Source organism: Nycticebus coucang, chromosome 1 (assembly GCF_027406575.1).
Source record: "Nycticebus coucang isolate mNycCou1 chromosome 1, mNycCou1.pri, whole genome shotgun sequence".
Lineage (NCBI taxonomy): Eukaryota > Metazoa > Chordata > Mammalia > Primates > Lorisidae > Nycticebus > Nycticebus coucang.
Window position 1 is genome coordinate 4,241,098 of NC_069780.1, and position 26,810 is coordinate 4,267,907.

Sequence of the window (26,810 nt, forward strand, 5' to 3'; positions counted from 1 at the left end):
TTATAAAAGAAATGAATTGTTATTGTAGACAATTAGAAAAGTACCAATACTCACACGAAAAACCCATCCGATACTACCACTAAGAAATAACAGTTTCTCATCCTTTCTGTGCAGATACGTGTACATATGTGTGTGCTTTAAAAATAAAGTTGGAATAATTCTTAGGAAATGTTTGGACCTGTTTTTTATTGGTATAATAGAAAACTTTTGGGGGGGGTTATAAATGGTGCTGTATTACTTTCCTCTTATTGTCACAAACTTAACGGCTTAAAACATCAGACATTTACTCCCTCGCAGGAGGCCAGAGGTCTGAAGTGAGTCTTTAGGGGCTACAGTCAAGGTGCTGGGAGGGCCGTTCCCTCTGCGGCTCTGGGAGCCTGCCCTGCCTTTCTCTGCTCCTCCTAGAGAAATCCTTTTATGTCACTGAATAGACTTCGAAATATGCTTCCTTTTAAGTGAGGGTGTCCTAACGACACAAAGTAGTTTACATTACTGTTCCCTGCTTGGCGGTGGGGCTTCTGGGTATTCAGGCAGGGTTTTAATTTCCTAAGGGACTCTGAGAATCACACTCCATTTGTCTTTATTAATATTTATGACTATTTTCTTAGGCTAGGTTATCAGAAGGGAAATTACTGGGTTGAAAGATATGGACCTTTAAAAAAACATGTGACATGGGTGGCGCCTGTGGCTCTACAGAGTAGGGCACTGGCCCCATATGCCGGAGGTGGTGGGTTCAAACCCAGCCCAGGCCAAAAAAAAAACAAAACATGTGACACAAATTGTCAGGTTACTTTCTGGGAAGTTTTGCCAGTGTACAGCCCCACAACCGTGCTGAGCACGCCCTCTTCAGCTTTGCTTTTGCCAACATTGCACGTGGAAATTAACTATGCCATCTTTTTTTTTTTTTTAAGAGTCTCACTTTCTTGCCCTCAGTAGAGTGCCTTGGTGTCCCAGCTCACAGCAACCTCCAACTCCTGGGCTTAGGTGATTCTCTTGCCTCAGCCTCCCGAGTAGCTGGGACCACAGACGTCCACCACAACACCCTGCTATTTTTTTGTTGCAGTTTGGCCGGGGGGCAGCGCCCTATCCCCTGAGCACAGGCGCCACCCTTTGCCATTTTTGTATGTAGAAAACAACAGCAGTATTTTAAGAAGACATTTATTGGATTTTTAAATGATGTTAAATTTCCTCATATGATTTTAGCCATTATATTTACAAATTTCCTGTGAACAATTTGTTCATATCTATTACCCATTTTCCTATCGAGATTAATGTTTTTTTATATCAATTCATATTGATTCCTTATCTGTTACAGAAATTATTTTACATTATTATTTATTTCTCATTCCTTTGGGTAATTTTTAATTTTTTGCTTTATTTTTAAATTTTCCTCCACTTGTCATAAAAGTCAGTTGATTCAAACTTGAGCAATGGAGAAAGACTTGGGTCTCCCTCCTGCTCTGTCACTGCCCCTGATGCTGTGTTCTGTTCCTGAGCCTTAAATGAATCTCGGTGCTAGAAAATTCTCTTTCTGTGTGAGATACCAAGTGTGCCATAGCGTCCATCCATGGGTATTTAGCACTCTGTCCAGCAGATGTCCAATTTTATGGCACACGAGAGAGTTTATTAAATATTTGAAGACAACTACGTAGTATTGGAGGTTTTAATTTCCAAATCTAAATAATGAAAAAAGTGATAAAAATAAGCATGATTAAAAATAATCTGAACAATACTTACTAGCTGGGTCATTCATTCTTGGAAAGTCAATTTCACAAGATCAGTTTCTTTTTTACTTAAAAATGGAGATAGTGACTGCTCTGGCCATTTCAAAGTGAAAATTGAACGTGATCATTGTCATTTCAAAGTGAAAATTGAACGTGATCATTGTCAGAATAAGATTTAACTTCTATTTTGCAAATTGGAAGGCTCTATAAAATGTACAAGATAATAATGAAAAATTTGAACTTTCAAATTTAGCAAAAAATGTATCTAATATAACTGAAAAATAAAAATTTTGCACACACATATAGAAAGTGCCCTTAATTTAGTGAGTAATTTATAATAATTGGAGTTTGAAAATATTTAATAAATTGGTTTACAGTTTAGGATTAAATTTTAGATAAAATGTGTGTGACTATGATTATTCTTATTTTCAGGAAGACAGATTCAATAAGACAACTGAGAAAAGCCTCAAGATAGCACAGCAAGAATGTGAACATCTCCAGAACTGGGGCGAGAATGGCTTGAAATACCAGTAGGTTATTTGCAAAGTGAGCTAACAGTTGTTACCACGATAAAAGGAAGATTCCATCAAAGTATAAAAGAGTTAGGTCAAGATTTTTAGTGGGCAATTCTTAAACTCTGGGAAGGAATAAAAAACTCAAAAGTCAAGAATGCACATTAAGCCGTTACATTAATCTTTTACCAGAAATGAGGCTAGAGGGGAAGAATTTTCTTTTTATTGTTGGGGTTTCATTGAGGGTACAATAAGCCAGGTTACACTGATTGCAATTGTTAGGTAAAGTCCCTCTTGCAATCATGTCTTACCCCCATAAAGTGTGACACACACCAAGGCCCCACCCCCCTCCCTCCGTCCCTCTTTCTGCTAGAGGGGAAGAATTTTCTAAGATTTTGGACAAAATTATTTTCTGATGTTTACTTTCTGTTTCAACTTGGCTTTCCCAGGCCTAACCCAGGATCCTTGGATCCTGCCCCATTTGAAAGTGAAATGGAGCAAATTTCAGGCAATTACAATTTACTAGGGAAGAGATATTTTGCCCACAATTTAAGTCCATCTTAGTTTTAACTGAGTTTACAGAAATAAGTGGATTTATAGTTACCACTTTAATATTTAATTTTTCAGTGCTTATGGGAATTCATAAATAATATGCATTTTATTTGGATTTTCTTAATTATAATTCTGATGTAGTGTTTGTTGAAACTAGACATCTTCAAATTGAAACAAAACACAATTTAAAAAACCCAATTTTACTGTTTTTGCAGTTTGGCTATTAGCTGGGAATTCAAATTCAGCCCTTGAAAGATCTTCCTTCCCTTCATCTCAGATTACCCTTCTCTGACAAGTATTCCATTAAAACTCTCCCTTTAAAACACTACGCAAAGGATTTTAGGCAGGATTTTACACACTACCAAGGTAGCTGGTTGCTACCAAGGAGCTCCTACACTCCCAGATGGGATAGGCCAGGCAAATCTAAAAGCTTCTGAGATAACCACAGAACCAGAAGCAGCTCTGCTGATACAGCAGGCCAGGGGCGGTGGGGAGGCGTCTCTCCCTGCGCTGGGAAAGGGCTGAGCTTCAGGTGCGCTTATATTGATTGTCTCCAGACCTGAAGGATCTGGGTTTCAGCAGCTATTAAAGGGAAAAACAGTGTCTGCTTTCGTTTGGAAGCAGACAAACAAATGTTTTTCCAGCTACCTCATCAGACTTACAAAGACAGCTCCTCAGCTCTCCACTGAAGAACTGATCTTCCTCAGCAAGAATATGGTGACGGCTTTGACCACCTGCTGCACGCTCAGTGAAGAGTTGGCCTGCGTTGATAACTTGGTGAGAACAGCGCACGCGCTTCCTCTTTAAAAAAGGATGGCTGTGTTCCTTGCTCTGCAGCATCGTACCTCTGCCCTCCTCGCTTTGCTGTGTTCACCACTGTCCCAGATAGTTTTTTGGCAGGTCCTCCATGTTACCTTTCTCATTTCTTTTTCTTTTTTCTTTTTTTTGAGACAGAGTCTCACTCTGTCACCCTGGGTTGAGTGCCGTGACATCATCATAGCTCACGACAACCTCCAACTCTTGGGCTCAAGTGATCCTCCTGTCTCAGCCTCCTGAGTAGCTGGGACTGCAGGCGCTGGCCACAATGCCTGGCTAGTTTTTCCTATTTTCAATAGAGACGGGGTCTCCCTTTTGCTCAGGCTGGTCTCCAGCTCCTGAGCTCAGGTGATCCGACTGCCTTAGCTTCCCAGAGTGCTAGGATTACAGCGTGAGCCACCACACCTGGCTTCTCATTTCTTTTATATTAGAAGTGATTTGTTTTGTCAGCGTCTGTTTATGCTAAAAAATAGAAGTGATCTATTATGGAATTATTAGGAATCACAATATTGTTTTAAAATGATATGGGGAACTTCATAATTTTAAAGTAATATTATAGAATTCCTGTAAGACAATTGCTCCTCCCAGCAGTCAGGGCTTGAATGTTAGTGCTGGGAGGAGAGGACTCTACAGGATGTCCCAGGAGGGGAATAAACCCAAGGGGCCACAGTGCTTGAGTGCCACCGTTGGCTGGCTGTTTGCTCTCTGCTGACAACTGTTTGTGTATATGTCACCAGGAAGTTCACCTGTAGGCATCTAAATTTCTGTGGCTTACATTTTGGTCTCAAAGCCATGTAGGACCCCTAGCCTCTGTTTTTCTTTGTACATAGTAGTGTGTTGTGAGTGAGTTATTGTATATTTCAAAATAGCTAGAAGAGAATTGAATGTTCCCAAGATAAAGAAAAGATAAACATTTGAGGTGAGTAGGGTAAATAATGATCTTAGAACTATCAAGCGATTCATCTAACCACAGTGTTCAAAACTCCATTCAAGTCTCAAAATCGTCTCTGGGTTCCAACTCTGGTCGGTACAGGTCGATTTAGTTCTTGGAGAGTTGTGTGGAGTACAGAACAACCGAACCATCAACCCTGCTGTGGACCACTGTTGTACAACAAACTTTGCCTTCAGAAGACACTGCTTTGCGGGTCTGGAAGTCGATAAAACATATGTGCCTCCTCCTACTTCTAAAGATTTATTTACATTTCATGCTGACTTGTGTCAAGCTCAGAATGAGGAGCTCCAGAGAAAGAAAGACAGGTAAAACATTCTCTTTCATTAATCTTTTTCCTTAGCTGAAGACGCCCCATGAGTGAGTGAGGTTCACTGTAGCAGACATGTGCTTTTGGTATCACAATCCTGTTGCTTCCACCAAACTGCCACAAACACCAGGGCAAGTTAATCACCATTGTTTATAAATAACAGTCTGATTTGCCTTTTCCTTTGAAAGACACTTAGAGAGTCCAGTGGAGTATAATCTGGAAAGGTGAGTCAGAAAAACGGCTCCTAGGCAGGTTCACAATGACTTGGATTTTCTGAGAGAAGGCTGTGAGAATTACACCCAGTGTTTGAAAAAAGGGGAGGCCTGAAGGGATGAGAGTTTTACTTCCCTTCCCTCAGGTGATGCTTTAAGTGCTAAGGAATAAGACCTGTTTTTTGGGATTTAGACAGCGTCTGTATGAAGTATAGTGGAAACAGCATTCAGCTACTAGAGAGGGATTGAAGGTTGTGGACAAGACTTTTCAAGAAAGATTAAATGTAGACACGTGTCTACAATACTGTGTATGATAAAGGCCTGACATGTTCTCATTTTTATAGGATGTAAATTCTCACTCTTATTATGTGAGAGACTCACATTGTAGTGAACGTTTGTATGTTCTAGCCCATCCTACTTTAGTGTGTTCTATTTTATTTAACTGTTCTGTTTTCATTTTATAAATGAAAGTGAGGAAATGTAAAGTGTTGTTAATCCTTACATGTGGAGAATGGGAATTCAGGACTTGTTATTCTTTCTAATGTTATGCATGAAAAATTTTTATGACTTTAAAAAATTTCTCTAAAAATATACTTTTGAGACCACTCATGGTAGCAACCTGCAGTTTGAAAAACACTGGAATTCTAGAGGTTACGAGAAATAAAGGAAATGACTAATGTCTGTGGCAGTTGTCACACTTAGTTGTCATAGCTTCTTTCTTGAATTGCTTCTTTTGTATCATTTTTATTGATATATAATTTTTGTACGTATTTTTCGGTACATGTGATATTTTGATACCTGTAGCAATGTGCAGTGGTCAAAACAGGGTAATTAGATATTTATCACCTCAAACGTTCATCTTTTCTTTATCTTGGGAACATTCAATTCTCTTCTAGCTATTTTGAAATCTACAATCAATTTCCCTTTCCTTTCCTTTCCTTTCCACAGAGTCTTACTTTATTGCCCTTGGTAGAGTGCTGTGGCATCACAGCCCCCAGCAACCTTCAACTCCTGGGCCTAGGCGATTCTCTTGCCTCAGCCTCCCAAGTGGCTGGAACTACAGGTGCCCGCCACAATGCCCGGCTATTTTTTGTTGCAATTTGGCCAAGGCCAGGTTTGAACACGCCACCCTCAGTATATGGGGCCTGTGCCCTACTCACTGAGCCACAGGCGCCATCCAGAGATACTTTTTCTACTGAACTATTTGAACATCAGAACTCACTCCTATTTACCTGATTTTTGTATGCTTTATCCAACTTCTCCTTATCACACTTTCTGTATCATTTTGTCTTTCATTATATAACCCTCCAAAGAATGTTTCTGTGGGATCAACTCTATAAGTTTAACAAGAAAGTTTCAGGAGAGTCTTTCAAAAGTGGAATATTTTATTAACTCTTCATACTCACCCAAGTTGAGACTTCAAGGCATGTGATTCCATGATGAGCCTTTTGGAGAAGAGGCGCTCCAGGAAGAAGCCTGGCTAATTCTCTGGACATCTTTGGCCGCAGGTTTCTTGTCAACCTGGTGAAGCGAAGGCGCCAACTCACAGCTGAGCAGCTGCAGACTCTGTTCACAGGAGTCACCAACGCTGTGGAGAAGTGCTGCGAGGCAGAGGCCCCAGAGGCCTGCTTTAATGAAGAGGTAGTTATGATTCCTTTCTCCTGAAATTCAGCTGGTGTTTCTGGTCAGATAAAATAAATCTGACCCCTGTGGGAATCTGCTTCCTCTCTGCAGTGGCTGCGAGGTCTGGTTTGAGCGGACAGTTGCCACACAGCCAGTATGCAGACATCCCTATGATACAGGCCGCCGGCTCTCTCTCCTTATTTAAGAAAAGCCAGCTGGGAGCCCTGGGTGCTGATCCCAAGGTCTTGATCATGTAACTGAAAGCAAAGTCCTTCAAGGGGTGGCTGTTCCAGCGTCCCTCAGCTGAGAATCCATGCAGGACACGTCAGGGTGAGGGTAGTGGGAGAGGAAGGGAGAGAAATGTTCTCAGCGTCCCTGCGGTGGTGGAGTCTGCGTCCACTCCCTGGAGCAGTGGTGTCCCAGCCACCTGGGAACATCAACCTGGATGGATGGCTCCGTGGAAGTGCCTGCTCATTCCTGCTGGATTTTCTTGTTGTTGTTGTTACTTCTTTCCTAGAAACACCTGCTCCACTCCCAAACTCAACACTGCACTCACCATTTGGGCACACTCACACACTTCATGCACGTCCACTGGCGCACACAGGCACGCCTGTCATTCTGTTGAGAGCCCTCTGATCTGAGTGCGTGCTTAGTATGCAGGAAATCATTTTGGTACACTTTAGTTTTGAAAACTAATATAATTAATTTTAGTTAGACACTATTAACATCTAGCATTTATCTGAGTTTGTCCATTAGAGCTGTGTAAAGGGATGGTTGAATTTATTGGAAGTTTGTAGGAGGCCTTGGATGTCTATTTCAAGTTCACTTGAAAAAGAATGTTCATTGTCTCCCTGTACAATATAGGAGAAGTTTGAGTTTTCTTTCCAAAATTCAGGGCAACATGCTTCTCTAAATGTAAATGGTAGCATCACATTTTTCTCTTTCTTTTTTTTCTCCTTTCAGGGTCCTAAAATTGACGGCTGAAGCCAGGCTGCTTGAGAAACAAAGTAAAACGCATTGAAGGTACTTCTTTCTCAATCAATGTGGGGAGCATTTTCGTCTCATTTTGTCTCTGTGGCTTCCTCAGGCTTTACTGGTCTATCCCGTGCACTCTGTCGCTGAGAGCCCCTTTCCTGGTCTGTGCTGCTCTCTGGGCAATGCTGCGTCCACACCCCACTTCTCCTACTACTCAAGCAGTTTTCAGAGCAGCCTCTGCCTTTCCTTTCCAGTAGACAGCTGCTATCGGATTCAGCTGTCTTTACTGAGAGAGTTGAATCTTCAATGCTGACAGAAATAAGGGGGGTACTTGCTCAAAATAGGGTAGGCAGACAGCCTCAGTACCCTGGTTCCAAGACTCTTTTTAACAAAATCTCTTTGAGGGCAGCACCTGTGGCTTGAAGGAGTAGGACACGGGCCCCATATGCCGGAGGTGGTGGGTTCAAACCTAGCCCCAGCCAAAAAAAACCCCTGCAAAATAAATAAATAAATCTCTTCGAGATATGACTGGCACACACACCAAGGGTCTTGCTGTAGCATTTACAATTTTACACAAACAAAAAGCAGTATGTTTGTGATTTCAAAAAGATGTATAAGAGACGCCTTATGTTTATGTAACATCAACTTTAGGAAGAGAATGTTGCATAGATATGGCAGTGACATTCAGTGTTGGGGGAGAGGGTCCTGGACCCCCAGAGAGGGTGGGTGTTGGTCTACAAAATGCAAAACAGTGAAGAATGCCAGTTATTTTAAATATATGACTACCATCCAAGCTACAGCATTTCATAGCCTTTTAATGCATAAACTGTTATTTTTTCTTTTTAGCAATGTCTAACTTCTGGGCCTCCTAACTGTCCTGTGGTGAATTCCATTTCCTGAGAACAAAATAAAAGGATGTTGCTGCAGTGTCACCCGAAATCATGTTGTCATAGCGAGCAATAAACACCAAGTGGTAAAGCCATTTCTCAGACTAATGCTGTGCGTCCACCAGCCACAGATTCAGCAGCCCTGACCCCTTCATTCTGTCAGCTTTTTCTGCTCGCTGCCTGTTTCCCCTGTGGAGGTCGGAACTCTGCACTGCAACTGGGAGGGTCCGGTGCCCTCAGATCCCAGTCCTGCCTCTGCCCGGAAGAGATGGGGAACTGAGGGCACAGGGTTATTGCTGCAACTGCTGCTGCCCCCAGCAGCTGGCGTTTCCCTGTTCTCAATGTACTAAACGTTGTTCCAGGTACTTTTATTGAGTTATTTGATTCAATCCTAAAAAGTCTGTAAGTAGTGAGAGAGGATACCTGGGAAGGGTGAGGTCCAGGAGAACAGGGCTTCTCAAGGAGACCCCAAGGACACACCTGCAGGGTCCTCTCCATGGTGACTCAGCTCTTGGGAATTTGTAGACTTAACTTCCTGGGACCTGAAAATTTCCACTTCTGTACAATCCTGTAGTTCTGTGAGGGCTGGAATAGCTTCTCCTGCTTGATTCAAACTGACCAGTGAGAAAGATTAGAACTTTTTGGCTGGAGATAAAAAGGGAAAGACCAAGCCAGTCAGGGAGCGTGGCCATTTCCAATTCTTCTATACTGTGTGCTCCGCAGCTGAAATAAAGCCCTTCCTCTTATACACATGGTGCTTGGGTGCTCTTTCTCTCCATTGGGCCTCGTCTTCCTGCAACAGTGGGTGTCATTTTTATTTCCATTTTATAATCAGGGAGCCTAAGACTTGGGAAGATCATCTGTGCAATGCGATGTAAGTGATGATTGGCAGAAGCAAGGTTTGAATCTGGGGCCTCTGACTCCGGGATGAGGTCCCAGGTGCGGCCACGGGGTACGCCTTATAGAATCTGTTATCCAGAGACGGAGGAGCATCCACAGTGATAATGGTGTCTTGCTCCATCCGTTCCATGGGAAAATTCCTGATATGTGGATCTCTAAATGGTTGACAGCTGCGACATCAAAGGAGGGGAGAACTCAGGAAATAAAGACTGGTGCTGGGCTCAAAGCCAGTTATCCTGACTGTTCTCTAAACTTCTAGGTTTTTAGCATTTCAATATCTAAACTCCAAGATGATAATCACTTAACAGGAGGATGTTTTCAGAGTTCTTTGGTGTAGTGTTTGGAGCACAGCCTTTGGAATTCTCATTCATTTATTCAACAAGTATTTATTAGAACAACACTGCCTTGTCAGACACTGTGGAAGCCAGTGTGAACCAGATGGAAAAGTTCCCGTGTCTTGCTGGGGAGGGCCGGGACGGTAAACAAACAGTCTCATTTCAGTGCTGCAGGTGCAGGGATCCCGCGGTGGGGCACTTTTCACAGGCACTCAGCTAAGCTGAGAGGCTGAGTGAGAAGCAGCTGGGGGCTTCAAAGTCCCGCTGCTGTTGGTGTGAACTTGGCTGAGAACCTTAGACACTCTTGGTCTTACCAGGTGACCTCCATTTCTTTGTGTAAGGGCTAATAATCACATCACAGAGGCTCTAAGAAATGCATTAAATTACTGTATAAAGTACTTCACACATGGACCAGCAAATGTCTGTCAGGGGTTTCGCTTATAAAGCTATTTTGTCCTTTAACCATTTTCTCCAAGACTCTTGTTTACCAATGAGGATAACAAGGAAGGAAGGAAGTTTTTCTTAAACAGTAGATACTGGGTTCAGAAACAGAATGAAACAAAGCTCAATCAGCTAATTAATATCATGCTAGTAGTGGACTCTGCTTGTGCTCACGGCTGCCCCAAGAGCAGCAGAGACACGGACGCACGGGGGCCAGGAGCCTGCAGCTGTGAACGGCTCTGTTCTCACGGAGGAAACTTACAACTACTCTTTCTCTGCCGCTGTCCCAGAGAACACGCTCATAAAAGCAGGTACCCAGTGTGACGTGAGGAGAAGAGGGAGAAAAACAATTTATTTAAAAGGTTTATTTTGCCTGACAAGAAAGGATTTAGAATGCGCACCAAACTTACTGTGTTGCTTGGACAGAGCTAGTAGCAGCGAATGCAACAGCACACAGCTGGATGAGGCAGGAAGACTCTACTGCTGTTAGCAACGCTGTGAACTTGGTAAGTCTCATGTGCAACATTGAATGCCAAGACGCCCGTGCATGAGCCGTCACCATCCACCAACCCCGTTTGGTGGGTGCAGGGCCAGTCCTGGTCTTTCTAAGTTTCTTTCAAACTGTTTCTATGACTTGGCCAAGAATTCTATTTGCTTGTAAAAGCAATATTTATCAACATTTATCCCTGTGTGTTGAACTTGTAGACCTTCCACTTTTCATCTTAATGGGCAGCCTGATAAGTGTACATGCTTAAAGAGCAGGGTCTGCAGTGGTGGCTACTGAACCAAATCACAAAACCCACCCCCTGACTTTTGATTAAATAATCCCACAGTGCTTGTCCATTGATGGTCTGGAATTCCATTGTTAGTTACTAAAAAGTGACTTCTTACATTTTCAAGAATCTCTTACAAATTTCAAATGTCTCTGAGAGGAAGTTTCTTGTGGAAAGTTAGTTTGGGCCAGATTTTTTTTTTTTATAGAGATAGAGTCTCACTTTATGGCCCTCGGTAGAGTGCCATGGCATCACACAGCTCACAGCAACCTCCAACTCCTGGGCTTAAGCGATTCTCTTGCCTCAGCCTCCCAAGTAGCTGGGACTACAGGCGCCCGCCACAACGCCCGGCCATTTTTTGGTTGCAGTTTGGCCGGGGCTGGGTTTGAACCCGCCACCCTCGGTATATGGGGCTGGCACCCTACTCACTGAGCCACAGGCGCCGCCCTGGGCCAGATTTTTTGAAAGGAAGAGTTAGTTTAGTGCACAGATAACAGTTTTTTTCCTCAGTGTTAACTCCAGTGGATTGTAGTGACTGTCCCTTAGACTCGTTCAAAGGACAGTGCGTCCAACTAGGCTGAGCCTAGGCTGAGAGAAAGGCCACAGTGATCACTTCAGTATTGTCTGTGTGAGGGACACTCTGACAGTGTTCATTCAAAGGATTTGTCAAAGAATTGGACCTAGTATGATAGGTACTTTGAGACAGAGTCTCAGTCTGTCACCCTGCGTAGAGTGCTGTGGCATCATAGCTCATAGCAACCTCAAACTCCTGGGCTTCAGCAATCCTCCTGCCTTAGCCTCCTGAGCACCTGGGACTACATGCTCCTGCCATTATGCCCTGGGCTAGTTTTTCTATTTTTAGTAGAGATGGGGTCTTGCTCTTGTTCAGGCTGGTCCCCAACTCATGAGCTCAGGCAATCCACCCATCTCTGCCTTCCAAGACTGCGAGGATCATAGGTGTGGGCCACCACACAGGTCAATAGGCATGCTCGTGATAGTTCTAGTGCTCAGAATACGATTTCAAAGGAAGAGCTTCAAGGATCCATGGCAGAAGAGACATTGAGCCTTAGGACTGTGTAAAGGACTCAAAGTAGATGATAGAAAACTGCCAAGGACAGCCTTCCCCTTGCTGAGCGTGGCCGTGTATCACCCAGGGCCACCGTACCCTTTACCTGCAGCTGATGTGTCCCAAACCTACATTATAACAGTTTTTTCTTTTTTTTTCTTTTTCAGGAAAGCACATCTTTCTTTATGTTATTTTTTGCTTGGAAAACCAGAAGTGAGAATATGTGGGTAGCAGCATTGAGTAGTGAGTGGACTGTCATCCTTAGAGGGTCCAAACTCTCCATTCACATGTGAGACAACTGAGAACACAACAGGGTGAAGCAACAACCAGTGATCGCCCATTTCCAACATTTCGGACTTTTCGTGTACAGGCTTCTTACAGCTGTTTCTTAGTAATCAACTGTTTCCTGACGTAGACCTGAGAACTGTATGACAGGCAAAGCAGGCAATATTGGGGCCCTAGCTGTTTAACACTAGCTCCAGGTGGTGTGAGCTCTGAATCAGACACACCTGAAGTCTCACCTGTGAGTCTGAGCAATTTACGTGACTCTAAGTCCTAATTCCTCATTCAATAAATAGAAACATCACTATTCGTAGGAAAGTCATACAAAGTGCTGGAACCACAGGAAGCACTCAGGAAATTAAGTCCCATTCTTTTGGGTTTGCTTCGAATGCTCACTCTGAACTCCCCAGGAACTTGAACCCTGACCACTTATGTAATCTGAGAAGGTACATATTTACCTTCTGCTCAGCACTTTAGAACTTTGTACCTGCTGAACGCTTCCAGGAAGTGAGGCATTGCCAACCAGCATTTGCCAAAAGTGTTTATTCGTTACTTATTACCAGGTCTGCACGTCATGACTTGTTTTAAAATCCAGTGTTCATTAATGAAGGTAATCCATCAACAATTCTTCATTGTCATGAATTTATCAAGGTCACGGTGGGCTGGAAAACATGCCCACCAGAAGGAGGTTAATGTTAATAGAAATTAATGGAGAAGAATATAAAGAAGCTTTCCATTTCCCTAAAATGATAAACATTCATCTGAAATAATGAACAGTATTAAACCCATATCATTTCTTGTTTTCTTCAGCTGTATTAAATGTCAGACTCTTTAGAGAAGTTTACTAGATGCAGACAGGAAATCCTCTTATAACCTATATATCCCAGGCATAGAGAAAAGATAAATAAGGCATAAGGACTACCAAAATGTATTTGGAAAGTCGTATTTTTCTCAGAGATCATCACTGTTAGAGTCATTGACTATTGCTAAACGGGAATGTGTGGGAATTGGTATCCTGAGGCAACATGGACCAACCACCCCTCCTGGGGCTCCTATTTCAAATCTGTATTTGGGAATAAGTGGTCTCAGAGCAACAATGTGAATGGTGGCTCACAGCGTGAGCTGTGCTCTTCAGCACCTACCCTGTGCCAGGCCCTGGGGCAGCGATTCACACGCACCTTCATTTAATCCTAACCATCACTCAGTGTAGTAGAGCTTATACTTTATAGGGATAGAAACTCAGCTTATTTTCTCAAGCTCACGCAAAGTACTAGAGTGAAAAGCTGAACTCAGAATACCTGTCTCCCAAGCCTTTCCTTACCTTAAAGCCATAAGAAATAATGGTTTGTTTATTTAAGAGACAGCTGCCAAACTCTTTGGAAACTATTGGTACAAGAAGGAAGTTGTTGTTTTCAATAGAACGTGAGGGTGGTTGGTGTCCTGTGGAGGTGGGATGGTGGAGAAGGTGGGGACGATGAGGGGTCCAGGATGTGTGAGGTGCTGTCTCTGCCAAGTGAAGCCTGGCAAGGTGTTTGCGTTTACACTTTGTTCCTGGTGCTAAACTTTAATTCAGGTGTGCCAGAAACTTCAGCTGTACAGAGTTGAGTAACTGAGTCATCAAGTTGCATTCATTTACAAGTGTGAACACCTGGATGAGAGGTTTATTTGTAGGCTGATGACAGATTTCACCTACACAATACATTTGAATGTAAATAAGTCATTCCTGGAATATAGTTTGAATATAAAGTAAAGATACATTCTGGTAATTTATTCTAATTTCTTACAGTAAATAAAAATACATCTAGATATTTATAAGAGAACAAATGCAGACTGCAGAATTGTAAAGGATTTCAACTTGGAAAATTTCCTCCTGTGCAAATTTCTTAGTCAGTCTGGGCTGCTATAACAAAATGCTACAGACTGGGCAGCTTATAAACAGCAAAAACTTATTTTTCCAGAGTTCTGGAATCTGGGAGTCCAAGATCAAGGAAGCAGCTGTGTCCTCACATGGTGACAGGAGTAAGTCAGCTCCCAGGGACCTCGTTTATAAGGGCACTAATTCCACTCATTAGAGCCCCACCCTGCCCTCGCTCCAAAGGCCCCACCGTGGATACCACCAACTTACCAACTTGCAGGTTAGAATTTCAATGTGTGAATTTTAGAGGCCATAAACGTACAGATGACAGCAACAAATAAAATCTTCTATTTCCAGCTATGCAGCATGTTAATAGCATTATCTGGAGAACTCAAGAGACATGTGAGTTTTATTAGCAATACTTTTTGATGTAAAATTTGAAATTAACATTAATTTTTTTGGGGGGGGAAATGAAGCAGTGATGTAACAAAAAGGAGGAAAAGGCTTTGATTCTATCTTTAACATCACAGATGTCACGTTTCCGCATTGGGAATGCTCAGATTGCTCAGAAAGCAGCTCAGGAGGAGTCGCTGAGTCTCACAGAGAAGTGACTGAGACTTGAGAGTTAAGAGTTATCTTCAGATGTACTCTACTTGCTAGGTGAACCGTGTCCTGCCTTTATCTCCTCAAACTAGGTTGCAACCAAAAGATGCTACATCTTACGAAGGGGGCTAGGTGAAGAATTCAGCATGGGGTTGTAAGGTAAGTATGTGTGGATAAGTCACGTGCAAGAAAGTGTTCTAGCATCGCTGGGAGACAAGGCTCTAAGAGCCAAACCCTCAAGAGAATGAGATGTAACCTAGAATATCAAGTTGTTGACGTGTGGTTATTCTGCCTCTGCGCTGGAATATTCTTGTCTGACGTCTCATATAAAGACTCATAGGGGAACTGAAGTACTGGTTTTAAAAATTTTCTTTGAAAATATGAAAAAGAAGAAAGAATTGAATATATTATGAACTCCTTTGCTCAATCAATAGAAAATCTTTTTTTTAAAAATAATATAGACATTTATTTTCAGCATTTGTTAGAGTGTCTTTAATAAAATACAAACTTGTCTTAGTATTAACAGCGGAAAACTGCAGTCATTGAAATAATTTTTTTTTAATTTTATTAAATCATAGCTGTGTACATTAATGTGATCATGGGGCACCATACACTGGTTTTATAGACCGTTTGACACATTTTCATCACACTGGTTAACATAGCCTTCCTGGCATTTTCTTAGTTATTGTGTAAAGACATTTATATTCTACATTTACTAAGTTTCACATATACCCTTGTAAGATGCACTGCACCTCTCTCCCCACCCACCTCCACCCTCCCTCCCTTCCCTTTCCCCCTTACCACTATTCTTAGGTTATAACTGGGTTATAGCTTTCATGTGAAAGCCATAAATTAGTTTCATAGTAGGGCTGAGTACATTGGATACTTTTTCTTCCATTCTTGAGATACTTTACTAAGAAGAATATGTTCCACCTCCATCCAAGTAAACATGAAAGAGGTAAAATCTCCATCTTTTTTAAGGCTGCATAATAGTCCATGGTGTACATATGCCACAATTTATTAATCCATTTGTGGATTGATGGGCACTTGGGATTTTTTCCATGACTTAGCAATTAAGAATTGGGCTGCAATAAACATTCTGGTACAAATATCTTTGGTATGATGTGATTTTTGGTCTTCTGGGTATGTACCTAGTAGAGGAATTATAGGATTGAATGGCAGATCTATTTTTAGATCTTTAAGTGTTTTCCAAACATCTTTCCAAAAGTAATGTATTAATTTGCATTCCCACCAGCAGTGTAGAAGTGTTCTATTTCTCCACATCCACGCCAACATCTCTGGTCTTGGGATTTTGTGATATGGGCTAATCTTACTGGAGTTAGATGATATCTCAAAGTAGTTTTGATTTGCATTTCTCTGATGATTAAAGATGATGAGCATTTTTTCATATGTCTGTAGGCTGTGCTCCTGTCTTCTTCAGAGAAGTTTCTCTTCAAGTCCCTTGCCCAGCCTGCGATGGGATCACTTGTACTTTTTTTGCTTATACGTTTGAGTTCTCTGTGGATTCTGGTTATTCAACCTTTGTTGGAGACATAACCTGCAAATATCTTCTCCCATTCTGAGGGGTGTCTGCTTGCTTTACTTACTGTGTTCTTGGCTGTGCAGAAGCTTTTTAGTTTGATCAGATCCCAGTAGTGTATTTTTGAAGCTGCTTCAATGGCCGGGGGTTCCTTCTCATAAAATACTCACCCATACCGATTTCTTCAAGTGTTTTCCCTGCACTCTCTTCTAGCATTTTTATAGTTTCATGTCTTAAGTTTAAATCTTTAATCCAGTGAGAGTCTATCTTAGTTAATGGTGAAAGGTGTGGGTCCAGTTTCAGTCTTCTACAGGTTGCCAGCCAGTTCATCCATTTGTTAAATAGGGAATCTTTTTCCAAATGAATGTTTTTAATTGGCTTGTCAAAGATTAAATAATGGTAAGTAGCTGGATTCATCTCTTGGTTCTTTATTCTATTCCAGACATCTACTTCTCAGTTTTTATGCCAGTACCACGCTGTTTTGATCCCTATCGATTTATAGTATAGTCTGAGGTCTGGTAGCGTGATTCCTCCTGCTTTGTTTTTATTTCTGAGTAATGTCTTGGTTATTTGAGGTTTTTTCTGATTCCATATAAAATGAAGTATTTTTTCAAGATCTTTAAAGTATGACAGTGGAGTTTTAATAGGGATTGCATTAAAACTGTATATTGCTTTGGGTAGTATGGACATTTTAACAATGTTGATTCTTCCCAGCCATGAGCATGGTAAGTTTTTCCATTTGTTAACATTTTCAGCTATTTCTTTTCTTAGAATTTCACAGTTCTCTTTATAGAGATCTTTCACATCCTTTGTTAGATAAACTCTCAAATATTTCATGTTCTTTGGCACTACTGTGAATGGAATAGAGTCCTTACCTGTTTTTTCAGCTTGACTATTGTTAGTATATATAAAGGCTACCGATTTATGAATGTTGATTTTGTAACCTGAGACGCTGCTGTATTCCTTGATCACTTCTAAGAGTTTTGTAGTAGAATCCCTGGTGTTTTCCAGATATACAATCATATCATCTGCGAAGAGCGAAAGTTTGATCTCTTCTGACCCTATATGGATACCCTTGATCGGCTTTTCTTCCCTAACTGCGGTGGATAAAACTTCCATTACAATGATAAAGAGCAGTGGAGACAATGGGCAGCCTTGTCTGGTTCCTGATCTGAGTGGAAATGATTTCAATTTAACTCCATTCAATATGATATTGGCTGTGTGTTTGGTGTAGATGGCCTCTATCAGTTTAAGAAATGTCCCTTCTATACCAATTTTCTTACGTGTTTTGATTATGAAGGGATGCTGTATATTATCAAAAGCTTTTTCTGCATCGATTGAGAGAATCATATGGTCTTTGTTTTTTAATTTGTTTATGTGCTGAATTATACTTATAGATTTATGTATATTGAACCAGCCTTGAGACCCTGGGATAAAGAGTCATGATGTATAATTTGTTTGATGTGTTGCTGGATTCTTTTTGTTAGGATCTTGTTGAATATTCTTGCATCTATATTCATTAGTGATATTGGTCTATAATTTTCTTGTTGGGTCTTTTCCTGGTTTGGGGATCAGGGTGATGTTTGCTTCGTAGAACATGTTGGGTAGTCTTCCTTCTTTTTCTACATTTTGGAACAGGTTGAGTAATGTAGGTACTAATTCCTCTTTAAAGGTTTGGTATAATTCTGATGTGAAGTCATCTGGTCCAGGCTTTTCTTTTTAGGGAGATTTTGTATGGTTGATGTATTTCAGAACTTGATATGGGCCTGTTCAATGTTTCCACTTCATTCTGGCTAAGTCTTGGAAAGTGACGTCTTCCAAGTATTGGTCAATTTCCTTCAGATTTTCATATTTCTGAGAATAAAGTTTCTTGTAATATTCATTAAGGATTTTTTGAATTTCTGAGAGTCTGTTGTTATTTTGTCTTTGTCATTTCTGATTGATGAGATTAGAGATTTTACTCCTTTTTTCCGGGTTAGGTTAGCCAAAGGTTTATCTATTTTATTGACCTTTTCAAAAAACCAACCTTTTGATTTATTGATCTGTTGTATAATTCTTTTGTTTTCAATTTCATTTAATTCTGCTCTAATATTCATTATTTCTTTTCTTCTACTGGGTTTGGGGTTGGAATGTTCTTCCTTTTCCAGTTGCTTAAGATGTCCCATTAAGTTGTTAACTTCCTCTCTTTCTATTCTCTTGAAGAAGGCTTGCAGTGCTATAAATTTCCCTCTTAGGACTGCCTTTGCAGTATCCCAGAGGTTCTGATAATTTGTGTCTTCATTGTCATTTTGTTCCAAAAATTTGGCAATTTCCTTCTTAATCTCATCTCTGACCCAGCTATCGTTCAGCATAAGGTTATTTAACTTCCATGTTTTTGTATGAGTATGCAGATTCCTGTTATTACTGAGTTCAACTTTTATTCCATGGTGGTCCGAGAAGATGTAAGGAATAATTTCTATTCCTGTAAATTTACTGAGGTTAGACTTGTGACCTAAGATGTGATTGATTTTGGAGTATATTCTGTGGACTGATGAGAAGTATGTGTATTCAGTTTTGTTGGGATAAAATGTTCTGTAGATGTCTGCTAAATCCAAATGTTGGATGGTTAGGTTTAAATCTAAAATTTCTTTGCTCAGCTTCTTATTGGAGGATTGATCCAACACTGCCAAAGGAGTGTTGAAATTTCCAACTATTATGGAGCTGGAGGAAATCAGGTTGCTCATGTCAGTTAGAGTTTCTCTTATAAATTGAGGTGCATTCTTGTTGGGTGCATAGATATTAATAATTGAAATCTCATCATATTGAGTATTACCCTTAACATATATGAAGTGACCATTCTTATTCTTCCTTACTTTTGTTGGTTTAAAGCCTTTTTGTATCTGCAAATAAAATTGCAACACCTGCTTTTTTCTGATTACCATTTGCCTGAAACATGGATGACCATCCTTTCGCCCTGAGTCTGTATTTGTCTTTTAAGGTTAGATGTGACTCTGGTATGCAGCAAATATCTGGCCTGAGTTTTTGTATCCAGTCAGCTAACCTGTGCCTCTTTAGAGGACAGTTTAAGATGTTCACATTAATGGAGAATATTGATAAGTCTGGTAAAATTTTGGGTATCGAGTTTTTTGAAAGTCCAGTGGACATTTTTAATCCTTTCACCACTGTGGAAGTTGGGACTTTGATCAAAAGTTTCTGAGTGAGTTTACTTTTATGGTAGAGGATTGGGCTGGTCATTATGGAGGATAGGTCTGAGAATATCCTGAAGAGCTGGTTTGGTTATGGCAAATTTCTTCAACATATGAATGTCTTTAAAGTATTTAATTTCTCCATCATAAATGAAACTCAGTTTAGCTGGATACCGGATCCGGGGTTGAAAGTTATTTTGCTTTAGGAGATTAAAAGTCGATGACCACCCTCTTCTGGCTTGAAAAGTTTCAGCAGAGAGATCTGCATTCATTCTAATATTCTTCCCTTTGTAGGTAATGGATTTCTTACGTCTGGCTGCTTTCAGAATTTTCTCCTTCATATTAACTTTAGTAAAGTTAAGTATCATATGCCTGAGGGATGTCTTATTGGGATTGAGTCATGCTGGGGTTCTGAAACTGTCTGCTATCTGAATTTCAGAATCTCTTGGCATGTCTGGAAAATTCTCTTTCATAATTTCATGGAGAAGGGCCTCTGTGTCTTGTGAGGCCACTTCATCACTTTCAGGGATTCCAATGAGGCAGATATTAACCTTCTTCGAATTATCCCAGAGCTCTCTGAGAGAATGATCCATTTTTGCTCTCCATTTCTCTTCCTCATTGAGAGTTTGGGAGCATTCAAAGGCTTTGACCTCAATTCAGAAATCCTTTCCTTTGTTTGCTCCACTTTGTTACTGAGGGATTATACTGTATTTTTCATGTCTTTGAGGGCTGCAAATTCTTGCTTCAGTGTGTCAAAATCTTTGGTGGTTTTGTCTTTAAATTCGTTAAATTCTTGAGACAACTTTTGAATTTCTCCTCTAATTTCTAATTCCAACTTTTGAATTGCTGCTCGAATTTCTAATTCTAAATTTTCCTCCATTTTATTAATCTTGTTTGCAATCCAAATTCTGAATTCGATTTCTGACATCTCAGCCAGCTGTTTACGAATGGGATCTTCAGTTACATCTGCCATATATTTCCTTGTGGGGGTTGATCTATTTTGGTTATTCATGTTACTAGAGTTTTTCCACTGATTTCACCCCATGATTGTCTTACACCGTTTGATTTTTTCCCCTGGAGCTTTGTTGAGGACCTGTACAGTGCTATGTCCTGAGAAACTGGGGACCTTTTTGGTGTGGTGGGGCTAAGTGGTTCTGTCTTGTTTTCAGCTGGTCTCTGTTCAACCCTAGTGAAACAATTCCTCTGGGTTGAAATCTCAGCTGTGGAGAAATACCAGCAATTAAGTCACCCCGCCCCCACAGGCAACAATTGGAAAAGGAAAATCAAACCTCCTTACAACCACACACCCAGGGCACCACCTGAATAGTCCTCGGGTGATTGGCTCAGTTCAAAAGGTCCAAATCAATTGTCTCAGTCAGCACCTGTCTCAGGTGGGAGAGTTTAAAAGATCTCTGGCAACTGGATTGCAGGGTTCTGTTAACTACTCTGATATGGCTTGCTCCAGTGCTTCGTGGAGTCAGGAGGACCCCCCCCACCTTGCCTTGCACCCCTGTCACACCCAGTCACTACTAGTCCTGCAGGGCTTTGACCCAGTTGCCTGTAGTGAACAGATACTCCAGGGTTTTTTACCTGCCTGAATCACAAGGAAATCTATTTCTGCTCAGCCAGGCCGCTGCGCTGTGCCTCTATCTAGCAGGGGGAGGTGAGGCCTGACAACCTTGGGCACTTGATGGAGGCTGAGGGGTGTTCACTCAGTTCCAGCCCCACCCCTGATTGATGTTACTGACAGAACAACTTTGTGGGAATTTTCTTCTGTCCCTGTTAAATTCCCCTACAGAAGAAAAGCTGTTTTGAGTTCCCAGAGCCTGCGCCTCAGGCCCTGTCTTTACCCCTGAGGTTTGTATTTGGTTACCTGTCAGTTCTAGCCTCCTGTCTTCCTTTGTCTATAGGCTGACGATCCCCTGAGGGCCGGGTGCATCTTAGGCTCAGTAAAGCTGTTCTCTGGGTCAGCCCTGCCCTGGGAACTTCCTGGTTCTGCACATGCATTTCTAGTCCCTACGCTCCACCCAGGCAGGTACCGCCTCAGGCAAACCCTTTACTCACAGGGTTTACGTTTCTGTCCCAGATCTGTTCTGTGGTGCTTGCCACCTGAGTAGATGCCCAGCCTCTTCTGGTTGCCCAGGGAGACAGGAGTGTGTGGCTTCAGAATATCTGGGAGTGAGCCCTATTGTTGCTAAAAGACAGCTGCTGCTCTGTTCCTCAGGGCACTGCCACTCAGGTGTGGTTCCCTCTCAGCCAACCATCCTCTCCTCGCTTCCGTGCCCCAGAGCCAGCACTGACCAGCTGCAGTTCAGGCCCTGTCCACACCCCTTGAGAAATCACTCAAGAATCTGGACTCCTGGGGGACAGGCCTCCAGACCTCAGAGTGAGAGTGGAGGGGAGTGCTGGGAGCTCAGAGTTGCAGGTAGAGAATATATACAGTTTTATACAGTTTTATGCCTGGCAGGAGAACGCGGCACCCTAGTAGGGGAGGTAGGGCCAGTTTTTAGAGCCTCTCTCCCATGGAGTCTAGTGGGAGGAACTTTGAACTCGGCTCATTTGTTTGTGGGGCACTCCGAAACATTCTCATGGGGGAGGGGACTGCCGTCTACTTGGTGATGGATTTTATACTTTTTTTTGTATCCTTGGGGTCGCAGCTTGCCTCAGCGGGGTTGATGTGCATTCTTCAACCTTCTTTCTTGGTGCAGCTCTAATCCACCAGGTTACTTGCTAAATTTCTGTCCTTTAACTCTCTTTCTGGATGGGAGCCTCTGTGGAAAGCTGGCTTCAGTCAACCATCTTGTCTCTGCCCCAATCAATAGAAAATCTTGAGACTAATCATGGTCTTGTTATAAAGTATATCTATTTTTTAATTACCAAATTCCATGAAAATAGTGATTGTTTTAGAAAATTCTTGGTAAACACTAAAAATTCTTACAATCCACACATTTTTTGATCCATAATTCTCATACTAAATAATTTATAATACAAATGAGTATTTTTTGATCCATAATTCTCATACTAAAGAATTTAAAATACAACTTAGTAATTTTCTTCATTATAGATTTTTTTTATTCTCATCTTGGGGCTATAACCTACCTATATTTTACTAGACTCTGAAAAGACATAAAACAATGATCAGTCTCATTAGAAACACATTTTAAATGGAGTACATCTGCCGGTGGCCAGTCTCATTTACTTTATAGTGATTTCTACTTGCTTCAAAAGATGCCCCTTTTTTTGCTATTATCTTTCAAATCTGAAAACACCTATCATTTGAGATTTAAAGGATTCCACACATTTACTGCTTCCCAAAAGTATCTGGAAACTAAGCAAGTTATTACATTTCCATTTGGGTGCTTGATACTGCATACACCTTGTCTCAGAGTTCAGTTCTTAAAATAAGTTCCCATTAACAACAAAATGGGAGACAATTAAGAAGAAAGGAAGGCAAAGCAGCACATATTCCTGATGGGGAGTTCTCATTAACAGTGCCTTTCCCCGGATTCGGGCTTAGTTTATTTTAGTAACTTTTGACTATATGAAAATCAAACAATGGCACAGGAGACAGGAGGATGATAAATTCTATGAAGTGAATGTCAAGGACGTGGGAATTTAGGCTTACACACCTGAAAGGCTTTGCTCAAAGAGCTACGCCTGGGACTGTTGGATCCAGGATTTAACTTTGTGCATGCAGCTGCCTTTTCTTTGCAACAATCCTGTGACTTTCCTGTTGTTAGGAACAGAGATCACAAAAGGACAAGTGCAAAGGCCTCTGGTCTTGACTGGAAACCATCTTCATACCATAGCAATTCTCTGGGTGAGTCACTCTCTAACAGACTGTGTGTTTGGTGAAGCCTTCACAGTCTCTCTGTGAAGTCCATGTGGATGTTTGCTTGGCACGGTAGCAGGTATCGTGAAAGCACCAGTTAGAGTGTGGGAATCTGGAAACTGTCTCTAGCTCAGCCCAGAAATCCAGCTGTTCATGAGCAGCAGTAGCTCCACTGTGCATTTGGTGAAGAGAAAGCTGGCGGCCTAATGCACCGCTGACTACAGGTCCCTGAACCAGGCTGCCCGTGACCCAGGGAGGGTCTGGCTTTTGTTATTCTAATCAACGGCTTTCATATCTGCAAGGGCTTGTTCCTGGGGTGAAGAGTAGGGATGGAAAGACAAGCGCAAAGGCCTCTGGTCTTGACTGGGCTCCAGCAGGCGCACCCAGCAGGAAGAACATGGGAGGGAGGGTGAGTCAGTCTCTCCTCGGGCAGCACCATTTACAGCATCACTGTTATGCCACGATAGTTACTCTGGTAACAGCACCTTATAGGCTAACAGATGTTTAGAGTTGATAAAGCAGCTTTACAACCAGGTCCTATTTGGTTCTCATGGTAGCCTCATAAGATAGGTAATGCCTGAATGCCTGAGTGCATTCTATAGATTAGGTATTGAGTTTCAGCAAGTTCAGTGACTTGTCTAATGTCATACAGGCAGTAAGGACTCAGCTAAGTCTAAAATCCAGGCTAAATTTATGCAAATCTGATAAAACCTTTACTGTAACAAATACTGCTTATCAGGATAAGAATTAGGTATTAGTTAGGCTGATAACCAGTGCTCCTGCCAAAGGGTTAAGCCTACAAGGTCACTGGTCTCTTCCAACTGGATCTCATGTTCATGGTTCAAGAACTCTTTGATATTGCCTTTATCTCTGAAATCCCTTTGATTCACTTCCATGTATATCGGCGGAGAACTTTGTCATGTTCACACTTGGTACGTATTTTTATTAAACCATGACTTCTGAATGTAGAGCTGTGTTTCTATGCCTGTATCTCTAAATCTGTTCTGTTTATATAAAAGGACAGATTTATTAAACAACCAACACACACACACGCCCATTGATCCCTCAAATGTAGCTTGATAAACTCCCTCTAAGCTTCTCTTTCTAGCTTGGTGAGTGATTAGCCTGCGCTCACAAAATATGCCACTGACGCCTGCAAATGAGCCTGTCACAGAAAGCCTAGCACCAGTCTCGCTGTCCCACTTCTCCACAAAATACACGGCAGTTTCTGTGTTGGGCAAAGCTGATGTTCAAGATTTATAAACTTACTAAGTAAGTAAATCCCTGGGTGTAGGATAAATGTTACATTAAAGTGTTAGAGAAGATGGTTTTGCAATCTTAACTGAAGATACATTATTGCAACAATAGATAAACACTGATTATCTCTGTTTTTGAGAAAGAGGTGTCTTAAAGAGTGATGTCTATAAGCCATGACTGTGCAAAAAGTCACAGTGACGTACATGAAAAATTAAGAGATGGTACCGGACGTCTATAGGATAGAGTTCCAATTTGTGTTGCTCAGTAAGTTTTAGTCAATTCCTAACACTGACAGTTGCTAAGCGTTCATGTCTGATCTTAAAAATCTCAGAGGCCAAGGGAAAACATCAGTTTAGGACCAACCTAGCTCTCTTTGTCTAATAAGATAGGTGCCTGTACCACCTTCGGCACTTCTATAGGGCATCCCAGACCAGTTCCCCAGATGCCAGACACTGCTCTGAGGGTCAGAGCAAAGGCAGCCTGACCCTCCTCCTGCAGCCTCTCTTTACCTCCTCCTTGAGTCAGGGCTATGACAGAGATCTAATCCAGGCTTCCTTTGCTAGTTCTAAGTCAGAACCATGGCACAAATTGAGTATTTTTACCACCAAGCATGAACCTTAGTTACTTGCCAGATGGAACACATATCCCTTCTGTGTGCAGAGAGCCTGGGAAATCCCAGGGTATTTCAGAGATTGTTATCAAAGGAACAAAAGCTACTGTTTGTGATCTTCGAGATCTTACTATAATTCTGTTTAAAAGTAGAGCGTTGAGGAAAGGTTTGATATAGTGTCCCATTCTGTTGACCTTAAATTAAATGTGCAGAATAGATCCAGAAAAAGTATTCTTGTTTTAGAGAGAATTTTTGGCTTATTACTTTTATGTTGTGATCTGTTGCTAATGCCCGGAGTAAGGATTAGACTTGCGGTTCTCCTACGTCAGGCTGCGTCAGAATTACCTGGAAGACTTGTAAGAACACAGACCCCGCCCAAAGAGTTTCCCGTTCAGGAAGTCTGGGATGGGGCGTGAGAATTTACATTTCTAACAAGTTTCCCAGGGTGCTGGTACCACTGACCTGGTTTCACACTTTGAGAATCACTTGAGTATGTTGACTCTCATTGGAGGTTATAGAAACTATACTCTTCCCCACATTCTATTTCTGTTATAAATGCATTAATCAATTCTAGTTCTTTCTCAGCCACAAAAGCTAGTTCTGCAGACTCTTTCTCTTTAAAATCTGTCCATTCCCACCACCAGTCTCCCAGTTCAGGCCATTGTTGACTCTCACCTGGATTGCTGGGAGCTCAGACTGTTCCTTCCTCACTTTGCCTCTCACCTACCCCCATCTAGTCTTTGTAAAAACAAAAACAAAAAGCAACTCCCAAACATAGTTTTTTAAATTCCTGTAAATTCATGTCAGATGGGAAATGTGCTGACTTCACAATAAGCTTTGACGAGGGCACATCTCACATGTCATGGTGCTTGTGAACTACAAAAGGACCTCACAGCTGTCCTGGAAACAACTTCACTCTGACTTTGTAACTGAGTTTTCTTCTTCCCTTCTTGCCTTTTCTTTTCCAACCACTCCTACCCAAGAAAGCAAAACCACGTTCACTGACCCCCCGCCCCGTACTCCCCTCCGTCCTTCCCTTGGACCTGTCTGTCTTTGTCAGGCCCCAGCAGACCCATTTGCAGGTGCACGGCAGACAGAGCCCTAAGCTGCTGCTGTGAAGAGTGTGAAACAAGCAGCAGGGCCCAGTTTACATTCTGGACATGCTCATTGCTCCCCATGACATATTTAGGGGATGCAGCTCCTTTGGTAGTTTTTATTTTTACCGTTTAAGTTGGGAAATGATGCCAATATTTTGTATTTCTTTAATCAATGTGTTTCAGTGATATATATTGCCTTATCCACTAATGCATGTCAGCACATTCCGACGTGCATCACGCTCACACACACAAGTACACAGATACGAGAGGGTGGACACCGCAGCTGCCGAAGACAGACACTCAACAGCGAAGTCTGGGTGTTGTGAGGTACAGCCATATTTAGGAAGGAGGGAAGAAAGTCCTTGTCAGAGCCCAGCTCAGCAGTCCCTGCCCTGTGGCCCCTCCTGGACTCCCCGGGCTGGGTGAGCTGCCATTCTTTGTGTACCACTGGGGAACGTCAGAAACAAAATCATG

General features: G+C 41.8%; 1 protein-coding gene and 1 pseudogene across 1 annotated transcript in view; one reads left to right on the plus strand and one right to left on the minus strand.

Annotated features, from left to right (window-relative positions):
* The window catches only part of AFM (afamin), a 28,310-nt gene extending 19,002 nt beyond the window's left edge, over positions 1-9,308 (plus strand). The window contains exons 10-15 of the mRNA XM_053581624.1: positions 2,157-2,254; positions 3,433-3,565; positions 4,638-4,861; positions 6,584-6,716; positions 7,662-7,721; positions 8,520-9,308. Of these exons, the coding sequence (XP_053437599.1) occupies positions 2,157-2,254; positions 3,433-3,565; positions 4,638-4,861; positions 6,584-6,716; positions 7,662-7,682 (609 nt within the window). The 3' untranslated portion in view covers positions 7,683-7,721; positions 8,520-9,308. The remainder of the gene's footprint in view (positions 1-2,156; positions 2,255-3,432; positions 3,566-4,637; positions 4,862-6,583; positions 6,717-7,661; positions 7,722-8,519) is intronic.
* A 16,732-nt stretch (positions 9,309-26,040) lies between these two features.
* On the minus strand, positions 26,041-26,127 carry LOC128593518 (uncharacterized; annotated as a pseudogene).
* Positions 26,128-26,810: the final 683 nt, after the last annotated feature.